General features: G+C 41.1%; 1 protein-coding gene across 1 annotated transcript; it reads right to left on the minus strand.

The window, feature by feature from the left end:
- Nucleotides 1–1,674: 1,674 nt before the first annotated feature.
- Nucleotides 1,675–23,992, minus strand: ift46 (intraflagellar transport 46 homolog (Chlamydomonas)). The gene is made up of 8 exons (XM_080741294.1): nt 23,807–23,992; nt 22,363–22,476; nt 19,387–19,587; nt 18,463–18,635; nt 8,317–8,410; nt 7,150–7,281; nt 5,471–5,586; nt 1,675–2,085 (listed from the first exon to the last, which is right to left on the minus strand). Exons 2-8 carry the CDS (start codon nt 22,474–22,476, stop codon nt 1,839–1,841), a joined length of 1,077 nt encoding a protein of 358 aa, XP_080597420.1. The 5' UTR covers nt 23,807–23,992; the 3' UTR covers nt 1,675–1,838.
- Nucleotides 23,993–25,225: the final 1,233 nt, after the last annotated feature.

The following is a 25,225-nucleotide window of genomic DNA, read 5'->3' on the forward strand; positions in this document are numbered from 1 at the left end:
GTATTCAATCAATCAAAAAGAAACTGAACATATACAACCACACAGAAAGATACTCACACTATGAAGACTTTAACATAGTGAAGTCCATGAGCGTGAGAACAACTGTTTCACTAACTGTTCTGGAATGGTTTTGTCACGTTGCATTGTGCATTTGGGTATCAAGGAACATACCATGCCTTTCCCCTTATCTGTAAACTTCTTTGCCTTTTTTACTATGTAAAAAAAGAAAGAAAAAAAAAAACATTTTAAAATACCTAAAATAGCCAATTCACATCAACACATTGTGAGCTTGTAGATCAGCTATTTGAACTATTTAAACATGTTTTTCAAAAAGTCAGAAGTTTAAGGATAAGGGGTGAAGCATGGATGAAAACAGGTGCCACTGTATCTGCTGTCAGGCCACAACCTGACAACTCCAAAATGTTCATTTTGCAGAAAACGTAAAAAACATCCACTCAAGTGGAGTTAGGCGGTTTTAACCGTAGGGCTTTTTACTACTTTTCAACGGTTCATTATTGTGTTATCCAACACACAGATGTAAAGGGTGTTCAATATCCCTGATTTATGAAGAAGAAATAATAATCACAAACCTGAATAATGGAGTTCGTTGGTTTTGGCCGGACAGCGATGATATGAACAGAGCAACGACTGCAGATGTCTCATACCGGTATTTGGGGAGTTCTTAAACTCCTGGTCGAGGTAGAATGCCCAGTGTGACGTTGTGTTTGAAATGGGGACGGTTCTTAAAGGACACCTTTGTTGAACAAGGGTTCACATTTTAGATTGTAATCAGAGAAAACAAAAGATGAGTGTTAAAATGTGTTCATTTACTGATTTATATAGTTTTTAGAGATTTTGATTTCTGTGGTTTGGTGCATGCGTACAAGTGGCAAAATATGTCTTTTTAGACACAATAAGCCAGGGATTTCTTTATTACTATTTACAGTACTAAAACTACCAGCCCCCATAAACGTAAGTCACATCTGCCCATGAAAGATTGTGATGCATCTTGGGAATGGGCTTATTTATTGTGTCTAAAAATACATATTTAGCCACTTGTGCACATGCCCCCACCCACTGAAATCAAATCATTAAAATCACTATAAAACAATATGAAGCAGTAAATGAAAACATTTTAACACTCATCTTTTCTTTTCTCTAATAAAAATCTACAATATGAACCCTTGTTGTAAAACAACAGTTGTCCTTTAAACTCCGGGCAGAGGGTGAACTCCTGGTGTGACAGTGTGTTTGTTTGAGGCCAAAACACATCAAGCCAGGACCAACGTGTGGAGAAGAGGGGTCACAGTGCAGCGCACAGCTTGGTTGGCCAGGAGGAGGAGATGGGCAGCCATCGGAGGGTGTAGCGCAGGGTTCCCCAATAAATCTTTGCATAGATGTATTTTCAAAGCGAACATTTGTAACTAAAATTTTGCTTCTGGGTGGTCCCTGGAACTAGATATTTTGAGATGCGGGTCCATGGCTAAATACATATCATTTTTCACATGAAAAGGTTTGAGAACCACTGACATAGTAGTCTCTCAAGAACAGACTAACTGAGCTCCATTTAAGTGAAAAGGACCTTTTCTTTGACGATGGCTGGCCAGATTGCTGACAAAGAAACATAGTTTTTTTTTTCAAAACATCTTAGAAGGATTGAAAAGACACTTCTAGAATCGAGTCAAAATTCAAATTTTCACGATTTTTCAAAAGTAGCAGATCTACAAGCTCGCAGCGCGGCACTCAGTGCCGCGTTGTGAGCTTGTATATCTGCTATTTTTCAATAGTTAAAGCATAAAATAATGATACACAATGATGTGTACCCCGTCCTAAATGGGTTAAACTCCAGGCAGAGTGTGTTTGAAGTGGTGAGAGTTCTTAAACTCCTGGTACAAGGTGAACAGGACATGCAGACTCTGCACTCTGTTCTTATAGATCGGTATGTCCAGCAGAGCACAGACCACGTCCACGTAGTCTTTGAGATCACACTGCAGGTCGGCCCCCGGGAGCCCCACGCTGTTCAGCAAGTCCTCCACCAGGGGGGGCCATTCCTGCATTAGGCTGTCGATGTCTGGCATGGAGCGACTGGGGGGAAACACAACCATTAATACCATTAACACCATTAACACCATTAACACCATTAACACCATTAATACCATCAGGCTGTCGATGTCTGGCATGGAGCGACTGGGGGGAGGGAAACACACCTTATTTAACAACATTAATACCATTAAACCCATTTTGTGCCCCAGAAATTAACGGATTAAAATGTCCACGATGCCTCCCTCAGGCTGCATTCACTAGCGTTGTCTTATTTTGAAGGCCAGAAGTCCATAGCGTAAACACTTTTGGTCTGACGTCATCACGTCCTTCACCGGAATCGATCATTGTTTACGTGGTGTAATGGCGGATCGGATCGGTGCTTTTCAACATGTGTTATATAAGCGAGCATCTGCCTCCATCCTCGCTTTGAAAGTGTTGTTTTGAGATAATGGACATTAAAGATGAGATTCCCCGTCAGCCTCAATGTTATGGGATTACTATTTTGTGCTTGTGGATCCGTGATGATGATAAATCAGCGAGGGAGATCGTCTCGGGACCTTCCGCGCATGTACCCGGTAGGGAAACATCAAAGGGAATTTCGCGAGATATCTCGGGAATGGCACTAAATCGGTTAATACAATCAATACCAGTAAGACTCCCTAATCGGGAGATAAGTGACCATCAGGTCGCAGTGTGATTTTACGGCAAAATGTGTAGGAGCAGTGTCCAAAAATGTTTTGCAGGAATCGGCCTCATGGTGGCGCTAGAAGAGGGGCATATGAGAATTGAGGTTGTGGTTTGGCAGGCAAGGAGTGTGTGTGCAAAATCTGGCATGGATCGGGGCAACGGTTGCAGAGATATGAGCAGGGCAAAAGTGTGACGTGTGACTGACTGACTGACTGACAGCCGGTGGAGGTTTTACCATTAAGCTGTCGATGTCTGGCATGGTGCGACTGGAGGGAGGGAAACACAACCACACCTTATTTAAACCCTTTAACACTTGGGATGCCATTATTTTGGTGATTATTTGGCTACAGAGCACCACCATTCACTGCGCTTTATTATGAAGAGCCCCGGAAGCCACGATCAAGTCCATGTTATTTTCACACGGAAATGAAAAATCCTAACCGCGGCCGATCCTCACGGCCTCATTTAATCCAACATTATGCTGCTGTTTATCTGCTCAAAAAGTAGAGCCGGATATGTAAGGGATAATGAATGGCTCCTTGGTGAATGAGGATATATAACAGACCGACGGCCTGATAACTCCCCTTATCAGGCTGAAGGGATGTTATCTATCGTCATTCACCAAGGAGCCATTCATTATCCCGCTTATTACCCCGGCTACTAAATAAAATTAATAATTTGACTAAAAACTAAAAACAAAACAAAGTATTTCCTTGTTTACAGACGGCTGGAAGTGTTCCACAAGTGTTGCGCTGGGCGTCCTCCCAGCGCGACACGGTCGCCTTGGAAAACAAGGAAGTGCTGATTAGATAGAATCCATTTTTTGATACTGTGTTGTCTATTTCTCGCTTAAAATATTTTTAAAAAACATTCTTGAGAGCAACGTTTAGTTGTAAATGTCGCTGTGTGGTTGTTTACATGGCTGACATGTTGGATACGCTGTGTGTTTGTTTACATGGCTGACATGTTGGATACGCTGTGTGTTTGTTTACATGGCTGACATGTTGGATACGCTGTGTGTTTGTTTACATGGCTGACATGTTGGATACGCTGTGTGTTTGTTTACATGGTAGACATGTTGGATACAGCACAAGATGCACACAGTGCAGCTTGACTGCAGCAGGTGTTCTGAGTCTTTGATTAGGCAGCGGTCTGTTATCAGGGAATATCAGACCTCTGATTTCAGCGCTTGACCAATCAGAATCAAGCATTCAACCAAGCCGGGTAATAAAAAAAAAAAAAAAAAGATCTGCATTGGCTCTCATGTAAAATTTTGCAGGAAAACGCCAATTTCTCTCTCCTGATGCTGCCTGCTATCTTCATTGTAAACATAGAGATGCTCCAATTGCTCCAATCTTTGGGGCCGATACCGATCACCGATCAACTGGAATCAGTATCTGCCGATACTGATATTCCCGATCACAGCGTCAAATCCATAAATTATATTCTATTTAGTGTGTTACTGTAAGCCCAACAAATCCACGGTGAGGCCTTTAGGAGGGCCATTCAACTGCAGCAGCTGAATGGAATGTTTGGATTGGGGTCTGGTGCAATGCACAGGTTCTGAACCTGGTGAGAGCAGGAGAGGACCTGGTGAGACGTAGGAGGAGCCCGGCCAGGAGTCAACCCATAGAGCCTAGTTCTTCCACGCGCCAGAATAGTACCCCCAATCCCGGCAGAGTAGTTCCGGTGCAGCACATTGAGTGACCCTGTCTTTCCCTAATAGGACGGATCGTGGATAGCTACTGGGACGTAAGTTGGGACTTGATCAACCCCGGCTGGGTCACCTGGGCGAGGGTGTATGATGTTGCGAGACCCGAAACACCCGTCGACCCCAGGCTACATCACTGATGATACGTCCCAGTTGCATCCTTGTGATGTTTTTTACACTAGCAGCATTTACATAGTTAATGAGTCTTCTTACAAAACATTGACATGTATTGACTTGTATATTAAGTATAAACATAGGAGATTGCAGGCTCCTTAAGTATCCAATTTAACTTGTAGGAGTTGAAGCTGAGGTTACATTCAGTCCCACAGATAAATATTGTGAAAATAGATGATCTAGCTTGTAGATCGGCAAAGCCGATACCGATCAAAGCCGATAGAGGTACTGTAGCTACACACCTGTAGTGCACGGTGGCTGGGGGCTTGGATCTGTGGTTAATAGTAGCTACCAGGCCTGGAATTTCTTCATTTTGAGGGCACAAAGGCCAAATACCAGGGCAGGAAGGCCATCAGATAAAACCAAATTTTAGTCCATTGGAAGAATGTAAAGGTTAGGGATGATAACCTAATCTGCAGTGAAATAGATAAATGATGGTATTTACAATCTGATCTATGCTAAGCCCTGCACCAATCAAATCACTGGATTGGTTTAAAGATGGGGACTCGGGGGAGTTAACATTTCAGAATCTCTACAAAAGACACTGGTGTCTACATGACCAGAAAGAGATACTGGTGTCTACTGTCTACATATTGACCACTGGTGTCTACTGTCTACATATTGACCAGACAGAGTGTCTACTGTCTACATATTGACTAGAAAGAGACAGAGCAGAAAGTGGTACAGTCAGTTGGGGCATTAAGGCCACTGTGGCCTCAGGTCATGCCGTCGGTTTGAGGGGCATTAAGGCCATGGCCTTCATGGCCTCCATTAAATTCCTGCCCTGGTAGCTACACACCTGTAGTGCACGGTGGGAGGGGGCTTGGATCTGTGGTTAGTAGTGTAGGTACACACCTGTAATGAACCGTGGCTGGAGGTTTGGATCTGTGCAGCTCAGAGATGCTGTCCATCCAGCTGTCCACAGCCCTGGGGTTCTTCTGGGCGTTGGACACACTGGACACCTTCTTTAACTGAGAGAGAGAGAGAGAGAGAGAGAGAGGGAGAGGGAGAGGGAGAGGGAGAGGGAGAGGGGAGAGAAAGGGGGGAGAGGGAGACCCTTTTAAAACACCTTTATTAAATCACATGGAACCTAGAAAACATTCTGTATTCTCCACACGTCCTCCAGTGGTTTTCAAAGTGGATTCCAGGGACTCTGTGGGTCTAAATGGACCCATACAAGTCTGTAACTCTGACAGTGTACGAATGGAACCAAATGAACCCTAAGGGGGAGAGTTAAGGGGAGACCTTGAGATTTGAAAGTTTGAGAAACAATGCTCTAGAGCAGTGTTTCTCAACCACTGTGCCTGGGGACCTTTGGTGTGCCCCTGAGAAGGGTCAAGTGTGCCCCTTGAAACTACTTGAAAGCCAGTATTGTATTTATCATTCTAAAAATGATTTAAACTAGTGAAAACAGCCGATCTACAGCTGATCTACAGCCGATCTACGCCTCGCGGTGCGAGGTGTTGTGTGCTTGTAGATCTGCTGTTTTCACTACTGTTGTGCGACAGCCTTGTATGATGAAGCAAGGCTTTACTTTGTGAAGAAACGTACACATTTGAAACTTGGGAGACACAAGGTTTCTTCCCAACAGTGAGGATATTTACACCCTCATATTATGTTGGTGTGACCATGGATTCTTGGGATATGAAAAGTGTGCCCATGCAGAAAAAAGGTTGAGAAACATTGCCTTAGAGTAGACACTTCTCCCTTCTGACTCCCCACTGCAGTTGGAACTGCAGCCTCACTCCCAGTCACCTCTTCAGCCTCAGTTTAAATATAATGTAGATATCATGTTACATGTACTGATACCAGGCCATTGTTGACCTGGTATCCTATAATGTTTATACCTGTAGTTTCAATGTACAGATTTTGCATTCACTGTCTTGACCATAACAACATGTTTCTCAATGTGTCATATGATATATTATAGGGCATACGAGCGGAGTGGAGCGCGAGCGGTGCGGGGAGCGGAGCGAGACACACAACAGTTGTAACATGTATTTATGTTGGGGCCCCCTCATAAATACATGTTACAACTGTTACATGTATACAGAGAAGACAAGACAAATAGCATGGACAGAACAAAAACAACACACATACAATAACATTACGAACCCTGACAAACATCACAGCATTAAATCCTTTAATATATCATATGACGCACGCACGCACGCACACACGCACGCGTTAATAGTAGCACGCGTTGAGATGTCAAGGGGTTTAGCCTAATAAAGAAACTTGAATAATCATCAGATCATATATGTTTAGACCAGGGGTGTCCAAAGTGCATGATGACAAATTTTATACAGCCTGCGTCTTCATTCCAATTGTACTATAAAAGGCCTGCCAGCACCAGTAGAAAGCACTAGTATAAGAACATTATATTTGCCAGACCCATGAAATGGGTAGGCCTACATAAGCAAATGTCGGTCTGTCCCTTTTCTATATAAAGGGTATATATGATGATGACATGTGTGTGTGTGTGTGTGTGTGTGTATGTACCTGTGTGTTGTTGTGTGTCTTGGTGTGTGTACCTGTGTGTTGTTGTGTGTCTTGGTGTCCTCACTCAGCCACAGTGACAGCACCGTAGGGTCAGACTGTTTTACACACGGTTCATCCAAAACCAGCAGACCCAGACTGTCTGTCACTCCATCTGGTCTGGGAACCTGGGAGAGAGACATAGAGACACACAGAGAGAGAGAGAGAGAGAGAGAGAGAGAGAGAGAGAGAGAGACACAGAGAGAGAGAGAGAGAGACAGAGAGACAGAGAGAGAGAGAGAGAGAGAGAGAGAGACAGAGAGAGAGAGAGAGAGAGAGAGAGAGAGAGAGAGAGAGAGAGAGAGACAAATGTCTCAGATTGTATCACAATTATTTTTTTCTTTCTACCCCTTTTTCTCCTCTCGTTATGCCAATTAACACTTTCTATGCTTAATGAATCATTTAGATACAGTGTGCTGCCATTGACTGCGCTTTATTTTGAAGACCCACGGAAGCCACGATCATGAGTCCATGGTGTGGAAATTCACTATGTTGTCATATCGATCAAGATGTTTTCTTTCACACGAAAAAACAAACAAAAAAAAACATTACCACGGCTGTCCGTCGCTTAGATACGGGACGGTGACAAACAGCGTTTCTCAACGATCTGGACGAGAAAGATTCTGTGATAAAAGCGGTTTTAGTGCAGAGCAATGCATGGAAGCCAACGGAGAATATTCACTTCTTGATGACGTCATCACCCAAAGAATCACGCACACACACATTCATTACATTCACCCATTCACACACACACACATTCATTACAATACATTCACCCATGCACACACACACGTCAGAGGAAACCATGCTTGGCACCAACCTGCTCACCAGGAGCAGTTAGGGGTTCAGAGTCTTGCTCAAGGACTCTTCCACACTAACTCTGGGGGAGCCCGGGATCAAACCGGGAACCCTCCGTGTTCTAATGACGGTTTGTCTACCCCTGAGCCACTGCCTCCCCAATATCACCATCCCTCCCTGCCCGGCTTGAGCACACAGATGGTATCACAATTCTATCCAACATGGTTTGTGTTCAATGCCAATGAATGGTATAATTAAATCATAAATGTATGTGTTGTAATGTGCAGCGCTGTGAACCAAAGCAACCCCAGACATCCACTAATGATGACAACATGTTGGTTACCACGGTTACGCAGGTTGTTTACCTTGATGAAGGCATCGATGTCTCCCACGGCTGGGATGAAGTCTGGAATGAACGGCTTCAGCTTGTGATCCAACTCTACTGTCTGTGGGGTGTACCTGTAATATAATATATACTGTATTACTGTATGATCCAGTTCTACTGTCTGAGGAGTGTACCTGTAATAATATAACACTATTATGATCCAACTCTACTGTCTGAGGAGTGTACCTGTAATAATATAACACTATTATGATCCAACTCTACTGTCTGAGGGGTGTACCTGTAATAATATAACACTATTATGATCCAACTCTACTGTCTGAGGAGTGTACCTGTAATAATATAATATATACTTTATGATCCAACTCTACTGTCTGAGGAGTGTACCTGTAATAATATAACACTATTATGATCCACTCTACTGTCTGAGGAGTGTACCTGTAATAATATAATATATACTTTATGATCCAACTCTACTGTCTGAGGAGTGTACCTGTAATAATATAACACTATTATGATCCAACTCTACTGTCTGAGGAGTGTACCTGTAATAATATAACACTATTATGATCCAACTCTACTGTCTGAGGGGTGTACCTGTAATAATATAATATATACTTTATGATCCAACTCTACTGTCTGAGGAGTGTACCTGTAATAATATAACACTATTATGATCCAACTCTACTGTCTGAGGAGTGTACCTGTAATAATATAACACTATTATGATCCAACTCTACTGTCTGAGGAGTGTACCTGTAATAATATAATATATACTTTATGATCCAACTCTACTGTCTGAGGAGTGTACCTGTAATAATATAACACTATTATGATCCAACTCTACTGTCTGAGGAGTGTACCTGTAATAATATAACACTATTATGATCCAACTCTACGGTCTGAGGAGTGTACCTGTAATAATATAACACTATTATGATCCAACTCTACTGTCTGAGGAGTGTACCTGTAATAATATAACACTATTATGATCCAACTCTACTGTCTGAGGAGTGTACCTGTAATAATATAACACTATTATGATCCAACTCTACTGTCTGAGGAGTGTACCTGTAATAATATAACACTATTATGATCCAACTCTACTGTCTGAGGAGTGTACCTGTAATAATATAACACTATTATGATCAACTCTACTGTCTGAGGAGTGTACCTGTAATAATATAACACTATTATGATCCAACTCTACTGTCTGAGGGGTGTACCTGTAATAATATAACACTATTATGATCCAACTCTACTGTCTGAGGAGTGTACCTGTAATAATATAATATATACTTTATGATCCAACTCTACTGTCTGAGGAGTGTACCTGTAATAATATAACACTATTATGATCCAACTCTACTGTCTGAGGAGTGTACCTGTAATAATATAATATATACTTTATGATCCAACTCTACTGTCTGAGGAGTGTACCTGTAATAATATAACACTATTATGATCCAACTCTACTGTCTGAGGAGTGTACCTGTAATAATATAACACTATTATGATCCAACTCTACGGTCTGAGGAGTGTACCTGTAATAATATAATATATACTTTATGATCCAACTCTACTGTCTGAGGAGTGTACCTGTAATAATATAACACTATTATGATCCAACTCTACGGTCTGAGGAGTGTACCTGTAATAATATAACACTATTATGATCCAACTCTACTGTCTGAGGAGTGTACCTGTAATAATATAACACTATTATGATCCACTCTACTGTCTGAGGAGTGTACCTGTAATAATATAACACTATTATGATCCAACTCTACTGTCTGAGGAGTGTACCTGTAATAATATAACACTATTATGATCCAACTCTACTGTCTGAGGAGTGTACCTGTAATAATATAACACTATTATGATCCAACTCTACTGTCTGAGGAGTGTACCTGTAATAATATAACACTATTATGATCCAACTCTACTGTCTGAGGAGTGTACCTGTAATAATATAACACTATTATGATCCAACTCTACTGTCTGAGGAGTGTACCTGTAATAATATAACACTATTATGATCCAACTCTACTGTCTGAGGAGTGTACCTGTAATAATATAACACTATTATGATCCAACTCTACTGTCTGAGGAGTGTACCTGTAATAATATAACACTATTATGATCCAACTCTACTGTCTGAGGAGTGTACCTGTAATAATATAACACTATTATGATCCAACTCTACTGTCTGAGGAGTGTACCTGTAATAATATAACACTATTATGATCCAACTCTACTGTCTGAGGAGTGTACCTGTAATAATATAATATATACTTTATGATCCAACTCTACTGTCTGAGGAGTGTACCTGTAATAATATAACACTATTATGATCCAACTCTACTGTCTGAGGAGTGTACCTGTAATAATATAATATATACTTTATGATCCAACTCTACTGTCTGAGGAGTGTACCTGTAATAATATAATATATACTTTATGATCCAACTCTACTGTCTGAGGAGTGTACCTGTAATAATATAACACTATTATGATCCAACTCTACTGTCTGAGGAGTGTACCTGTAATAATATAACACTATTATGATCCAACTCTACTGTCTGAGGAGTGTACCTGTAATAATATAACACTATTATGATCCAACTCTACTGTCTGAGGAGTGTACCTGTAATAATATAACACTATTATGATCCAACTCTACTGTCTGAGGAGTGTACCTGTAATAATATAACACTATTATGATCCAACTCTACTGTCTGAGGAGTGTACCTGTAATAATATAACACTATTATGATCCAACTCTACGGTCTGAGGAGTGTACCTGTAATAATATAACACTATTATGATCCAACTCTACTGTCTGAGGAGTGTACCTGTAATAATATAACACTATTATGATCCAACTCTACTGTCTGAGGAGTGTACCTGTAATAATATAACACTATTATGATCCAACTCTACTGTCTGAGGAGTGTACCTGTAATAATATAACACTATTATGATCCAACTCTACTGTCTGAGGAGTGTACCTGTAATAATATAACACTATTATGATCCAACTCTACTGTCTGAGGGGTGTACCTGTAATAATATAACACTATTATGATCCAACTCTACTGTCTGAGGGGTGTACCTGTAATAATATAATATATACTTTATGATCCAACTCTACTGTCTGAGGAGTGTACCTGTAATAATATAACACTATTATGATCCAACTCTACTGTCTGAGGAGTGTACCTGTAATAATATAACACTATTATGATCCAACTCTACTGTCTGAGGAGTGTACCTGTAATAATATAATATATACTTTATGATCCAACTCTACTGTCTGAGGAGTGTACCTGTAATAATATAACACTATTATGATCCAACTCTACTGTCTGAGGAGTGTACCTGTAATAATATAATATATACTTTATGATCCAACTCTACTGTCTGAGGAGTGTACCTGTAATAATATAATATATACTTTATGATCCAACTCTACTGTCTGAGGAGTGTACCTGTAATAATATAACACTATTATGATCCAACTCTACTGTCTGAGGAGTGTACCTGTAATAATATAACACTATTATGATCCAACTCTACTGTCTGAGGAGTGTACCTGTAATAATATAATATATACTTTATGATCCAACTCTACTGTCTGAGGAGTGTACCTGTAATAATATAACACTATTATGATCCAACTCTACTGTCTGAGGAGTGTACCTGTAATAATATAACACTATTATGATCCAACTCTACTGTCTGAGGAGTGTACCTGTAATAATATAACACTATTATGATCCAACTCTACTGTCTGAGGAGTGTACCTGTAATAATATAACACTATTATGATCCAACTCTACTGTCTGAGGAGTGTACCTGTAATAATATAACACTATTATGATCCAACTCTACGGTCTGAGGAGTGTACCTGTAATAATATAACACTATTATGATCCAACTCTACTGTCTGAGGAGTGTACCTGTAATAATATAATATATACTTTATGATCCAACTCTACTGTCTGAGGAGTGTACCTGTAATAATATAACACTATTATGATCCAACTCTACTGTCTGAGGAGTGTACCTGTAATAATATAATATATACTTTATGATCCAACTCTACTGTCTGAGGAGTGTACCTGTAATAATATAACACTATTATGATCCAACTCTACTGTCTGAGGGGTGTACCTGTAATAATATAATATAATATATACTGTATTATGATCCAACTCTACTGTCTGAGGAGTGTACCTGTAATAATATAACACTATTATGATCCAACTCTACTGTCTGAGGAGTGTACCTGTAATAATATAACACTATTATGATCCAACTCTACTGTCTGAGGAGTGTACCTGTAATAATATAACACTATTATGATCCAACTCTACTGTCTGAGGAGTGTACCTGTAATAATATAACACTATTATGATCCAACTCTACTGTCTGAGGAGTGTACCTGTAATAATATAACACTATTATGATCCAACTCTACTGTCTGAGGAGTGTACCTGTAATAATATAACACTATTATGATCCAACTCTACTGTCTGAGGAGTGTACCTGTAATAATATAATATATACTTTATGATCCAACTCTACTGTCTGAGGAGTGTACCTGTAATAATATAACACTATTATGATCCAACTCTACTGTCTGAGGAGTGTACCTGTAATAATATAACACTATTATGATCCAACTCTACTGTCTGAGGAGTGTACCTGTAATAATATAACACTATTATGATCCAACTCTACTGTCTGAGGAGTGTACCTGTAATAATATAACACTATTATGATCCAACTCTACTGTCTGAGGAGTGTACCTGTAATAATATAACACTATTATGATCCAACTCTACGGTCTGAGGAGTGTACCTGTAATAATATAACACTATTATGATCCAACTCTACTGTCTGAGGGGTGTACCTGTAATAATATAACACTATTATGATCCAACTCTACTGTCTGAGGAGTGTACCTGTAATAATATAACACTATTATGATCCAACTCTACTGTCTGAGGAGTGTACCTGTAATAATATAACACTATTATGATCCAACTCTACTGTCTGAGGGGTGTACCTGTAATAATATAACACTATTATGATCCAACTCTACTGTCTGAGGGGTGTACCTGTAATAATATAATATATACTTTATGATCCAACTCTACTGTCTGAGGAGTGTACCTGTAATAATATAACACTATTATGATCCAACTCTACTGTCTGAGGAGTGTACCTGTAATAATATAACACTATTATGATCCAACTCTACTGTCTGAGGAGTGTACCTGTAATAATATAATATATACTTTATGATCCAACTCTACTGTCTGAGGAGTGTACCTGTAATAATATAACACTATTATGATCCAACTCTACTGTCTGAGGAGTGTACCTGTAATAATATAATATATACTTTATGATCCAACTCTACTGTCTGAGGAGTGTACCTGTAATAATATAATATATACTTTATGATCCAACTCTACTGTCTGAGGAGTGTACCTGTAATAATATAATATATACTTTATGATCCAACTCTACTGTCTGAGGAGTGTACCTGTAATAATATAACACTATTATGATCCAACTCTACTGTCTGAGGAGTGTACCTGTAATAATATAACACTATTATGATCCAACTCTACTGTCTGAGGAGTGTACCTGTAATAATATAACACTATTATGATCCAACTCTACGGTCTGAGGAGTGTACCTGTAATAATATAACACTATTATGATCCAACTCTACTGTCTGAGGAGTGTACCTGTAATAATATAATATATACTTTATGATCCAACTCTACTGTCTGAGGAGTGTACCTGTAATAATATAACACTATTATGATCCAACTCTACTGTCTGAGGAGTGTACCTGTAATAATATAATATATACTTTATGATCCAACTCTACTGTCTGAGGAGTGTACCTGTAATAATATAACACTATTATGATCCAACTCTACTGTCTGAGGAGTGTACCTGTAATAATATAACACTATTATGATCCAACTCTACGGTCTGAGGAGTGTACCTGTAATAATATAACACTATTATGATCAACTCTACTGTCTGAGGAGTGTACCTGTAATAATATAACACTATTATGATCCAACTCTACTGTCTGAGGAGTGTACCTGTAATAATATAACACTATTATGATCCAACTCTACGGTCTGAGGAGTGTACCTGTAATAATATAACACTATTATGATCCAACTCTACTGTCTGAGGGGTGTACCTGTAATAATATAACACTATTATGATCAACTCTACTGTCTGAGGAGTGTACCTGTAATAATATAACACTATTATGATCCAACTCTACTGTCTGAGGGGTGTACCTGTAATAATATAACACTATTATGATCCAACTCTACTGTCTGAGGGGTGTACCTGTAATAATATAATATATACTTTATGATCCAACTCTACTGTCTGAGGAGTGTACCTGTAATAATATAACACTATTATGATCCAACTCTACTGTCTGAGGAGTGTACCTGTAATAATATAATATATACTTTATGATCCAACTCTACTGTCTGAGGAGTGTACCTGTAATAATATAATATATACTTTATGATCCAGTTCTACTGTCTGAGGGGTGTACCTGTAATAATATAATATATACTTTATGATCCAACTCTACTGTCTGAGGAGTGTACCTGTAATAATATAACACTATTATGATCCAACTCTACTGTCTGAGGAGTGTACCTGTAATAATATAACACTATTATGATCCAACTCTACTGTCTGAGGAGTGTACCTGTAATAATATAATATATACTTTATGATCCAACTCTACTGTCTGAGGAGTGTACCTGTAATAATATAACACTATTATGATCCAACTCTACTGTCTGAGGAGTGTACCTGTAATAATATAACACTATTATGATCCAACTCTACTGTCTGAGGAGTGTACCTGTAATAATATAACACTATTATGATCCAACTCTACTGTCTGAGGAGTGTACCTGTAATAATATAACACTATTATGATCCAACTCTACTGTCTGAGGAGTGTACCTGTAATAATATAACACTATTATGATCCAACTCTACTGTCTGAGGAGTGTACCTGTAATAATATAACACTATTATGATCCAACTCTACTGTCTGAGGAGTGTACCTGTAATAATATAACACTATTATGATCTAGTTCTACTGTCTGAGGAGTGTACCTGTAATAATATAACACTATTATGATCTAGTTCTACTGTCTGAGGAGTGTACCTGTAATAATATAACACTATTATGATCCAACTCTACTGTCTGAGGAGTGTACCTGTAATAATATAACACTATTATGATCTAGTTCTACTGTCTGAGGAGTGTACCTGTAATAATATAACACTATTATGATCTAGTTCTACTGTCTGAGGAGTGTACCTGTAATAATATAACACTATTATGATCTAGTTCTACTGTCTGAGGAGTGTACCTGTAATAATATAACACTATTATGATCCAACTCTACTGTCTGAGGAGTGTACCTGTAATAATATAACACTATTATGATCCAACTCTACTGTCTGAGGGGTGTACCTGTAATAATATAATATATACTTTATGATCCAACTCTACTGTCTGAGGAGTGTACCTGTAATAATATAATATATACTTTATGATCCAACTCTACTGTCTGAGGAGTGTACCTGTAATAATATAATATATACTTTATGATCCAACTCTACTGTCTGAGGAGTGTACCTGTAATAATATAACACTATTATGATCCAACTCTACTGTCTGAGGAGTGTACCTGTAATAATATAATATAATATAATATATACTGTATTATGATCCAACTCCACTGTCTGTGGAGTGCATCGGTAATAATATACCTGTACACTTTATTATGATCTGAGGAGTATATCTGTGACAATATAGACTTTATTATGATCAATATACTGTACACTATTTATCACATTTATTATGCAAACCTGCAGCTACTGTACGTCCATCAGTCAGTCAGTATCATTCATAACCTTTATTTAAACTCTGAGTATAATTGAGGGTCAGGCCCTCATTTGCAATATAGCCGAGATGGCAGGCCTGGCGTTTCGTCATTTTAGGGTCAAGGCCACTTGGCCTTTGGTGTTGGCCATTTTGTGAGGACACAAAGGCCAAATGCCAATCACATAAAACTAGATTTTAGTCCACTGAAAGAATTTGTTAAGGGTCAAGGATGATAACCTAATATGCAGTGAAATAGATAAATGATGGTATTTACAATCTGATCCATGCTCAGCCCCAAGTCACTGGATTGGTTTAAAGATCGGGACTTGGGGGAGTGTCTACTGGTCATGTAGACACTGGTGTCTACATGACCAGAAAGAGACACTGTTGTCTACTGTCTACATATTGACCAGAAAGAGACACTGGTGTCTACTGTCTACATATTGACCAGAAAGAGACACTGGTGTCTACTGTCTACATATTGACCAGACAGAGACACTGGTGTCTACTGTCTACATATTGACCAGACAGAGACACTGGTGTCTACTGTCTACATATTGACCAGACAGAGACACTGGTGTCTACTGTCTACATATTGACCAGACAGAGACAGAGCAGAAAGTGGTACAGTCAGCTGGGACATTAAGGCCACTGTGGTCTCAGGTCATGCCAAGGGTTGGCACAAGGCCAACCCTTGCAATCCTTTAGGCAAATAGAACTTTAGGAAGTCGCTTGAGCGGGTCTGATATGGAATAGGTGTCACATTCAACAAGAACAGATACAAGGGGGGAGCAGTCCTGAGATGGCTTTAAAGATAAAAAAGATACCAGTGCTTATATCTCAGACAGAGAGGATAAGCCTGAGTTCTCATAGAGTGTACAATGATGAGTACCATAACTGTCCTCAGAGACCCATCTTATACAGAATGGTACACAATGTCAAGGCGCTTTAAAATGTATGGAGAAGTGATCCTATAAATAATATCCCCATAATCTAACACAGAGAGAAAAGTTTACAGGATGCAGGAAAGCATCCTTTGCTTCTTTCTATAGAGAAAACCAATCTTTTGTCTCAGTTTGGTGACAAGATTTTCAATGTGAATGTTAAATGTCAATTTATCATCCAGCCAGATGCCAAGGTACTCTGAGACCCTCTCAATTCACCGTTTGTCAGCCTTCTGATTGGTCCCTGAGACTCCCTGACTGGCCAACCAGAAAAAACCATTCACTTTTTGCTATCGGGGGTGGAGTTTGTGCAGTGGAGAATATTGAATGTGGCTTTCAACAACTGTCCGCACTGCGCGACACGGAGATCGCCCGGTACGGCCGCGGGAGGTGATAGCGACAGCAAGCGATCTCGCTCATCATAACGAATAAGCTTCAACAAACTAGTTCACATGGACCTTATCAATGGTCTAAGAGTCACGATTGGGTACATATAATTTAAATGGGCAGAATTACGAAAAGCCAGCCTATTATGTGAGGAGAAACATTATAGTTCTGTCCTCTTCCTACCCAAGATGCAATGCGCTTCTCTTTCTATTTCTATTCTATCTCTGATCCAGAGGATTAAACTAATTAAAACATTTATTTTCGGGGGAAAACTACTGTTTTGCTATGTAATTACTGTACCTTTTTCTTTCCTTTTTATTAATATCACGTAGATGTGTTTTTTTTGGTACTTTATATAGCTGTAATGAGGCTATGAAGAAAAAAAAATCCCATCCACTACCACTATAAAAGAATCTGCAAAGAGGATTCTGTCCCACTGGGATTAAACAAATTAAAACATATATTTTCGGGGAAACCCCCTGTTTTGCAATGTAACTACTGTACCTTTGTCTTCCCTTTTTATTAATATCACCTAGATGTTTTTCCTTTGGTACTTTATATAGCTGTAATGAGGCTATGAAAAAATAAAAAAATCCCATTCACTGCCACTATAAAAACAATCTGCCCAGGGTCAAATGTCCCACCATAGTAACAGGGCAGAATGGGGCGGGATTTGCAAAAGCCTGAATGGTACACAGAGCCACGCTAGAGGAAGTTAAGGCTATTAAAGCTATTGTTGTGGGTGGTTCCAGCCCTAGTGAAAACCATGAACAAGTGTGATTTTAAAGATTAGATTAAACAAAATATTCATGAGGTGCCCTGATGTCTCAAGGCACCTCATGAATATTTTGGGAACCCCTGGTTTAGTTACCGTGTGATATACTGGAACAGTTCTCGTATCTCCGTAGACACCGGCAGGTTGTCGTAGTCTCCAGGATGGTACGCTCCCTCAGCCCCGCCCCCTCTCTCATCTTCATCATCCTCGTCTTCGTCCTCTGAGGAGTCCTCTTCCTCCTCAGACTCCTCCTCTTCCTCCTCCTGAGGCTAGAAGACATGCAGGGGTTGAAGACAAACATAATTAACATCATTTCCTAAATGTGATTCCTTAAAACATGGCGCGTGCAGCACACACCAATATTTGGGGTGTTTCCCTGAAGTTGTGAACTGCCTTCACTGAATGTGTGTGCATCAATCCATGCTTCATTTTATAGAAGTATCTTCTGAAGTTCTGTCCAGTCTTAGAGCCACAGGAGACGATGAGGCTCATCTTGAAATGAAGGCTCATCTTGAAACTGCTTTTTGGTCTGGAGATCACTTGACTTTTTGACCACTTTGTCATTCACACAGTGGCCATCGCTACTCCTCCTCCTTATATTTATTTTGTGGATCTGCACTGATCTCAGAAACAGACCCTATGGAATTCTCAAGACTGAAATCAGTCCCCAGGACTGAGAACTTTACTCCTGCAAAAACGTATCGTGGAGATTTAATTTATGGTGATATCGTCATGCACTGGGATCAATTCACATTTTATTTGCAGAGCTGCATATCTGGTACGATTTAAACCCTCTAGAATTTGTAAAAGATACTTATAATATACATACACATACTTGATACAGTCTTTTTTTACTCTCTAACAAATCTCTTTGCCAAAACATTGCTCAAATATCTCACAAGTGAGCTTGTAGATTTGCTATTTTTTGGCAAATGTTCTGCCTCAGGATAATAGTTTTTGAGGATATTTTGATTATCGTGATTTCTTTGGTCATGATAATCGTGATATGCCCATCCCTACCTGCGGCCGCGCCCCCTCGTTAGGGCTCAGGAGGCGGGGCTGCCGTCCCATTGGTTCTCCCTCGCGGGGCTGCCGTCCCATTGGCTCCTTGGCCTTCTTCTGCTCCTCCCCCTCCTCCTCCTCGTCGAACTCGTCGCTGCTGCTATTGGCTGCCTCCGCCATCAGGCCACGCCCCTTCCTGTTGCCCTGGCTGGTTCCTGTCTGAGACGCCAGACGGGACAGTTTAGTTAAGTTTTAGTTTCTGCCTCTAATATCTGACAATTTGGCCAATGTTTAATTTGTAATTTTAAAGTTATGAAAAAGTCCTTAAATTGTCACTTTATAAATGTCCAGATACCCTCTATACACTTAAACTTTATGTTGGTTGGTTTACTGTTGAGTGAATAAAACAATGTTGCATATTAAGTTAATCATCTGGGGACCCCCCAAAATAATTCGGGGACCCCCCTGGGGGTCCCGACCCACAGGTTGAGAACCACTGGTGTAGTAAATAATGTGTTTAGCCCTTTCTTCTGGTGTAGGTTGATCTCAGAGAACAGGTAATAACCAAATCATTAAACTCCTCCTCCTCACCTACATCTCCTACGTCTGGCCTTCCAGCCTGCCTGCCTCTCCGACATCAAAACACTGGATGACCCAAAGTTTCCTTCAGCTAAACTAATCTAAATCTGAACTTATTCTCTTTGGTCCCCCAGCTTAACCATCTCACTCTCTCCACTCACAACTCGGCCCCCTTTCCTTAAACATCACACCTGCAGCCCGTAATTTGGGTGTGATTTTTGACGCCGATCTATCATTTAATAAAAAAGTTACAACAGTTGTCCAATCATGCTACTTCCAGCTGAGGAACATTGCAAAGATAAAGCCATTTCTGACACCCACTGATCTCGAAAAGGTAATTCACCGGTGCCGGTGCATCTTAGGTTAGCTTCATCCCTGACTCTGTCATTGATTGTGTTGTTTGTAACCTTGTGTGTTTTTTTGCATGTTGTATGTTGGTTTAAACCTTGCTCTTTATTTTGAAAGTGCTATATAAATAAAATTCATTATCATTACAAGTGTGTGTGTGTGTGTGTGTGTGTGTGTGTGTGTGTGTGTGTGTTACCTTGCTGTGTGTGTGGGGTGGGGGTGTAGATGGTACCTTGCTGTGTGTGTGTGTGTGTGTGTGTGTGTGTGTGTGTGTGTGTGTGTGTGTGTGTGTGTGTGTGTGTGTGTGTGTGTGTGTTACCTTGCTGTGTGTGTGTGGGGTGGGGGTGTGTAGATGGTACCTTGCTGTGTGTGTGTGTGGGGTGGGGGTGTAGATGGTACCTTGATGTGTGTGTGTGGGGTGGGGGTGTAGATGGTACCTTGATGTGTGTGTGTGGGGTGGGGGTGTAGATGGTACCTTGCTGTGTGTGTGTGTGTGGGGTGGGGGTGTAGATGGTACCTTGCTGTGTGTGTGTGGGGTGGGGGTGTAGATGGTACCTTGCTGTGTGTGTGTGTGTGGTGGGGGTGTAGATGGTACCTTGATGTGTGTGTGTGTGGTGGGGGTGTAGATGGTACCTTGATGTGTGTGTGTGGGGTGGGGGTGTAGATGGTACCTTGATGTGTGTGTGTGTGGTGGGGGTGTAGATGGTACCTTGATGTGTGTGTGTGGGGTGGGGGTGTAGATGGTACCTTGCTGTGTGTGTGTGGGGTGGGGGTGTAGATGGTACCTTGATGTGTGTGTGTGTGGGGTGGGGGTGTAGATGGTACCTTGATGTGTGTGTGTGTGGGGTGGGGGTGTAGATGGTACCTTGCTGTGTGTGTGTGTGGGGTGGGGGTGTAGATGGTACCTTGCTGTGTGTGTGTGTGTGTGGGGTGGGGGTGTAGATGGTACCTTGCTGTGTGTGTGGGGTGGGGGTGTAGATGGTACCTTGCTGTGTGTGTGGGGTGGGGGTGTAGATGGTACCTTGATGTGTGTGTGGGGTGGGGGTGTAGATGGTACCTTGCTGTGTGTGTGTGTGTGTGGGGTGGGTTTGTAGATGGTACCTTGCTGTGTGTGTGTGGGGTGGGGGTGTAGATGGTACCTTGCTGTGTGTGTGGGGTGGGGGTGTAGATGGTACCTTGCTGTGTGTGTGTGGGGTGGGGGTGTAGATGGTACCTTGCTGTGTGTGTGTGTGTGGGGTGGGGGTGTAGATGGTACCTTGATGTGTGTGTGTGTGTGGTGGGGGTGTAGATGGTACCTTGATGTGTGTGTGTGTGGGGTGGGGGTGTAGATGGTACCTTGATGTGTGTGTGTGTGTGTGGGGTGGGGGTGTAGATGGTACCTTGATGTGTGTGTGTGTGTGTGTGTGGGGTGGGGGTGTAGATGGTACCTTGCTGTGTGTGTGTGTGTGGTGGGGGTGTAGATGGTACCTTGATGTGTGTGTGTGGGGTGGGGGTGTAGATGGTACCTTGCTGTGTGTGTGTGTGGGGTGGGGGTGTAGATGGTACCTTGATGTGTGTGTGTGGGGTGGGGGTGTAGATGGTACCTTGCTGTGTGTGTGTGTGTGTGTGTGTGTGTGTGGGGTGGGGGTGTAGATGGTACCTTGCTGTGTGTGTGTGTGTGTGTGTGTGTGTGTGTGTGTGTGTGTGTGGGGTGGGGGTGTAGATGGTACCTTGCTGTGTGTGTGTGTGTGTGGGGTGGGGGTGTAGATGGTACCTTGCTGTGTGTGTGTGTGTGTGGGGTGGGGGTGTAGATGGTACCTTGCTGTGTGTGTGTGTGTGTGGGGTGGGGGTGTAGATGGTACCTTGCTGTGTGTGTGTGTGTGTGTGTGTGTGTGTGTGTGTGTGTGTGGGGTGGGGGTGTAGATGGTACCTTGATGTGTGTGTGTGGGGTGGGGGTGTAGATGGTACCTTGCTGTGTGTGTGTGTGGGGTGGGGGTGTAGATGGTACCTTGCTGTGTGTGTGTGTGGGGTGGGGGTGTAGATGTTACCTTGATGTGTGTGTGTGTGGGGTGGGGGTGTAGATGGTACCTTGATGTGTGTGTGTGGGGTGGGGGTGTAGATGCTGGCTACATCCTCAGAATCATGGACCTCCACACTCTCATCATAAGGCTGGTTGGAGATCAGTTTACCACCACGCTCCATCTGTTAATACAGTTAATAGAGTACACTGTTACTATGGTTACCACTAGGGGTGTAACGATATAGTAACTGTATCGAAATAACGTTTTTAACTTAAAAAATCGAAGTAGATAAAAATGTCAGAACCCCCTTCTGAAAACAGCTAAAATCGAATCGTATCGTTTTATTTTGTATCGTATCGAATCGGCAGTGCAAAGAATCGATTATATCGATACTACCTACTTGTGCATTGTATTTAGCATTTTTAAGAAGAAAAAATTAAAAGGAGGGGTTTAATTACTTTTCCTTTCCATATAGCTACACTGGTCTATGGATAAATGTGTGTAATCGCTGGGTTCATGTCAAGGTGCAGGTTTGTCAATATACAATGACCATGTATTTGGCAGATAATCACTGTGTTTACTTATCTATATCCATAATAATACATGTTTCCCTTAAAAATCTGCACTATCTACACTTTCACAAAGATTGTATTTCTTTGCTAAATAGTTACTATATCGATTTTAAATCATTGAATCGAATCGTATCGTATCGCCATGAATGAACCAATATCGTCCATGTATCGTATCGTCAACCATGTATCGTGATATGTATCGAATCGCTATTAAAATGTATCGTTACACCCCTAGTTACCACGCTCCATCTGACAACAGTTATATTAAACCAGGGGCCAAGGACCCCATGCCAGCATCATTGTCGCCTGGGCGGTGGAAGGCTTTACACCGCGGTGTAGTCTTTTCGAGTCTTTTTGAGTCATGAAACTACAACGTTACATCATTCCTCACGGTGGAGAGCTTTCCACGGCGAGTACCGACACATCTCTCTGTTTTACAGGCTCTACACCCCGTTCACTGATTGGTCAATCTAGACTAGTCAGTCACGGTGAATAGGACTCCACCGTGGCGTACTATGATGTCCTGCACTTATTTTCTGACTTGAGGTGGAAAGCTTTCCACCGGTGGATAGCTCTCCACCGTACACTCTGATACGGGCTTTAGTGGAGAGAGAGATGAACCCCCACAACCTGTTCATAGATTCCATATAGTTTCACAAGCCTCGCATAGCAAGGCGTTGTGAGCTTGTAGATCTGCTATTTTTGGCTACATCAGAAATATGGACGCTAGGGTTGGAAAAAATATGGAATCTATGAACAGGATGTGGGGGTCCCTGCTTCATCTCTATCTCAACTAAGGGGTCCTTGGCTTGAAAACGTTAAAGACCCCTGGACTATTAATAGCAATGACTATTTAACACACGCACGCGCGCGCGCGCGCACACACACACACACACACACACACACACACACACACACACACACACACACACAGCCTACCTGTGTGGATCACATCAGCTTTAGCAACGTTAGCAACACAAAGCTAAAAAGCTCGAAACTCGCGACGTGTTCGGCTGTTTACGGATTTGTTGACGTCACACAACGCTCACAGACGGAATTGCTCGGTCATACCAACACATATGACGTAATAATATCAAACATGACGTATTAAATGCAGACAGAGGTGTGTTGTTCTGTTATAGCAGACGCAGCTCTCTGAGGCTTCATGGAGAAGCTGACGTTGTCCTGGCAACAACAACGACCGTCGCTGTGCATCATGGGATATGGAGTCCTCTTTGGAGCTGTATGGCAGCGTACCAGCAGAGTCCACAGCGCCCCCTGCTGCAGTGGAAGACAACACTATCGTGATAATAACTGTCTGCAATATCAGGACAGATTTTCAAGTTTGATTGATTTATTATGAAATACTTTTACCATAGAGTTATAAGAAGAATGATTACATTATTGTTTATTACAGTTCACATAGGAAAAGCACAGGACAGTACAGCTCAGATACGATTTAAAGAAAGCACTATATGGCTTGTTTACAGTTTACAGTTTACAGTTTAGGCATTTAGCAGACGCTTTTAATCCAAAGCGACTTACAATAAGCAAATAACATCACAATAATGAACAAGATAATATGTCAGAACATCATCAACAATATAACAAATGCAAATGGTTATCTATCTAGAAAAAACACAGTAAAATCAAAGTTCTAAAAACCTAAAGACAAAAAACTAATGCTAACTAGCTTCATGTATGGTCACTGATTTTTCTGTAGTGCTAAGGGTTTAGGTGGAGTCTGAAAAGGTGAGTCTTCAGTCCACGGCGAAAGCTAGCGAGTGAGTCCGTTGTTCTAAGTGCGGCAGGGAGTTTATTCCACATCTTGGGGGCCAGGAGGGCAAACTGTCTCGGACGAGTGGATTTTTGCCCTGGAGTTTTTAGCGAGGGTTCTGTCAGCATCCCTGTGGTGGCTGATCTAAGTGAACGGGTGGGGGTGTAGGGGTTGATCAGGTTTTGGAGGTATGGAGGAGCCATACCCTTGGCTGCTTTGAAGGTCAGCATCAGTGTTTTGTATTCAGTGCGGGCCGCAACCGGGAGCCAGTGGAGGCTGCGGAGAAGGGGAGAGACATGTGAGAACTTAGGCTGGTTGAAGACTAGACTAGTTTACATTAGTATTTTGTAGGTTTTTTTATTGATAGGTGCTTGGTCTCCCTATGTTATTTTTGTATTGATTGATGTATTACCTTGCTTATAGTAAATCGCTCTGGATTAAGAGTGTCTAATAAATGCCTAAATAGTAAATTGATTGAGAAGATAACAGTATAAAAGTATTGTTTTGGAGATATAAAGGCAACTGCAGAGCAGTCCAGATTATTTTCTTTCTTGCTCAGTGCTCATATATTCCAATATGAA

This window comes from Nannobrachium achirus, assembly GCF_963921795.1.
Source record: "Nannobrachium achirus genome assembly, chromosome: 14".
NCBI lineage: Eukaryota > Metazoa > Chordata > Actinopteri > Myctophiformes > Myctophidae > Nannobrachium > Nannobrachium achirus.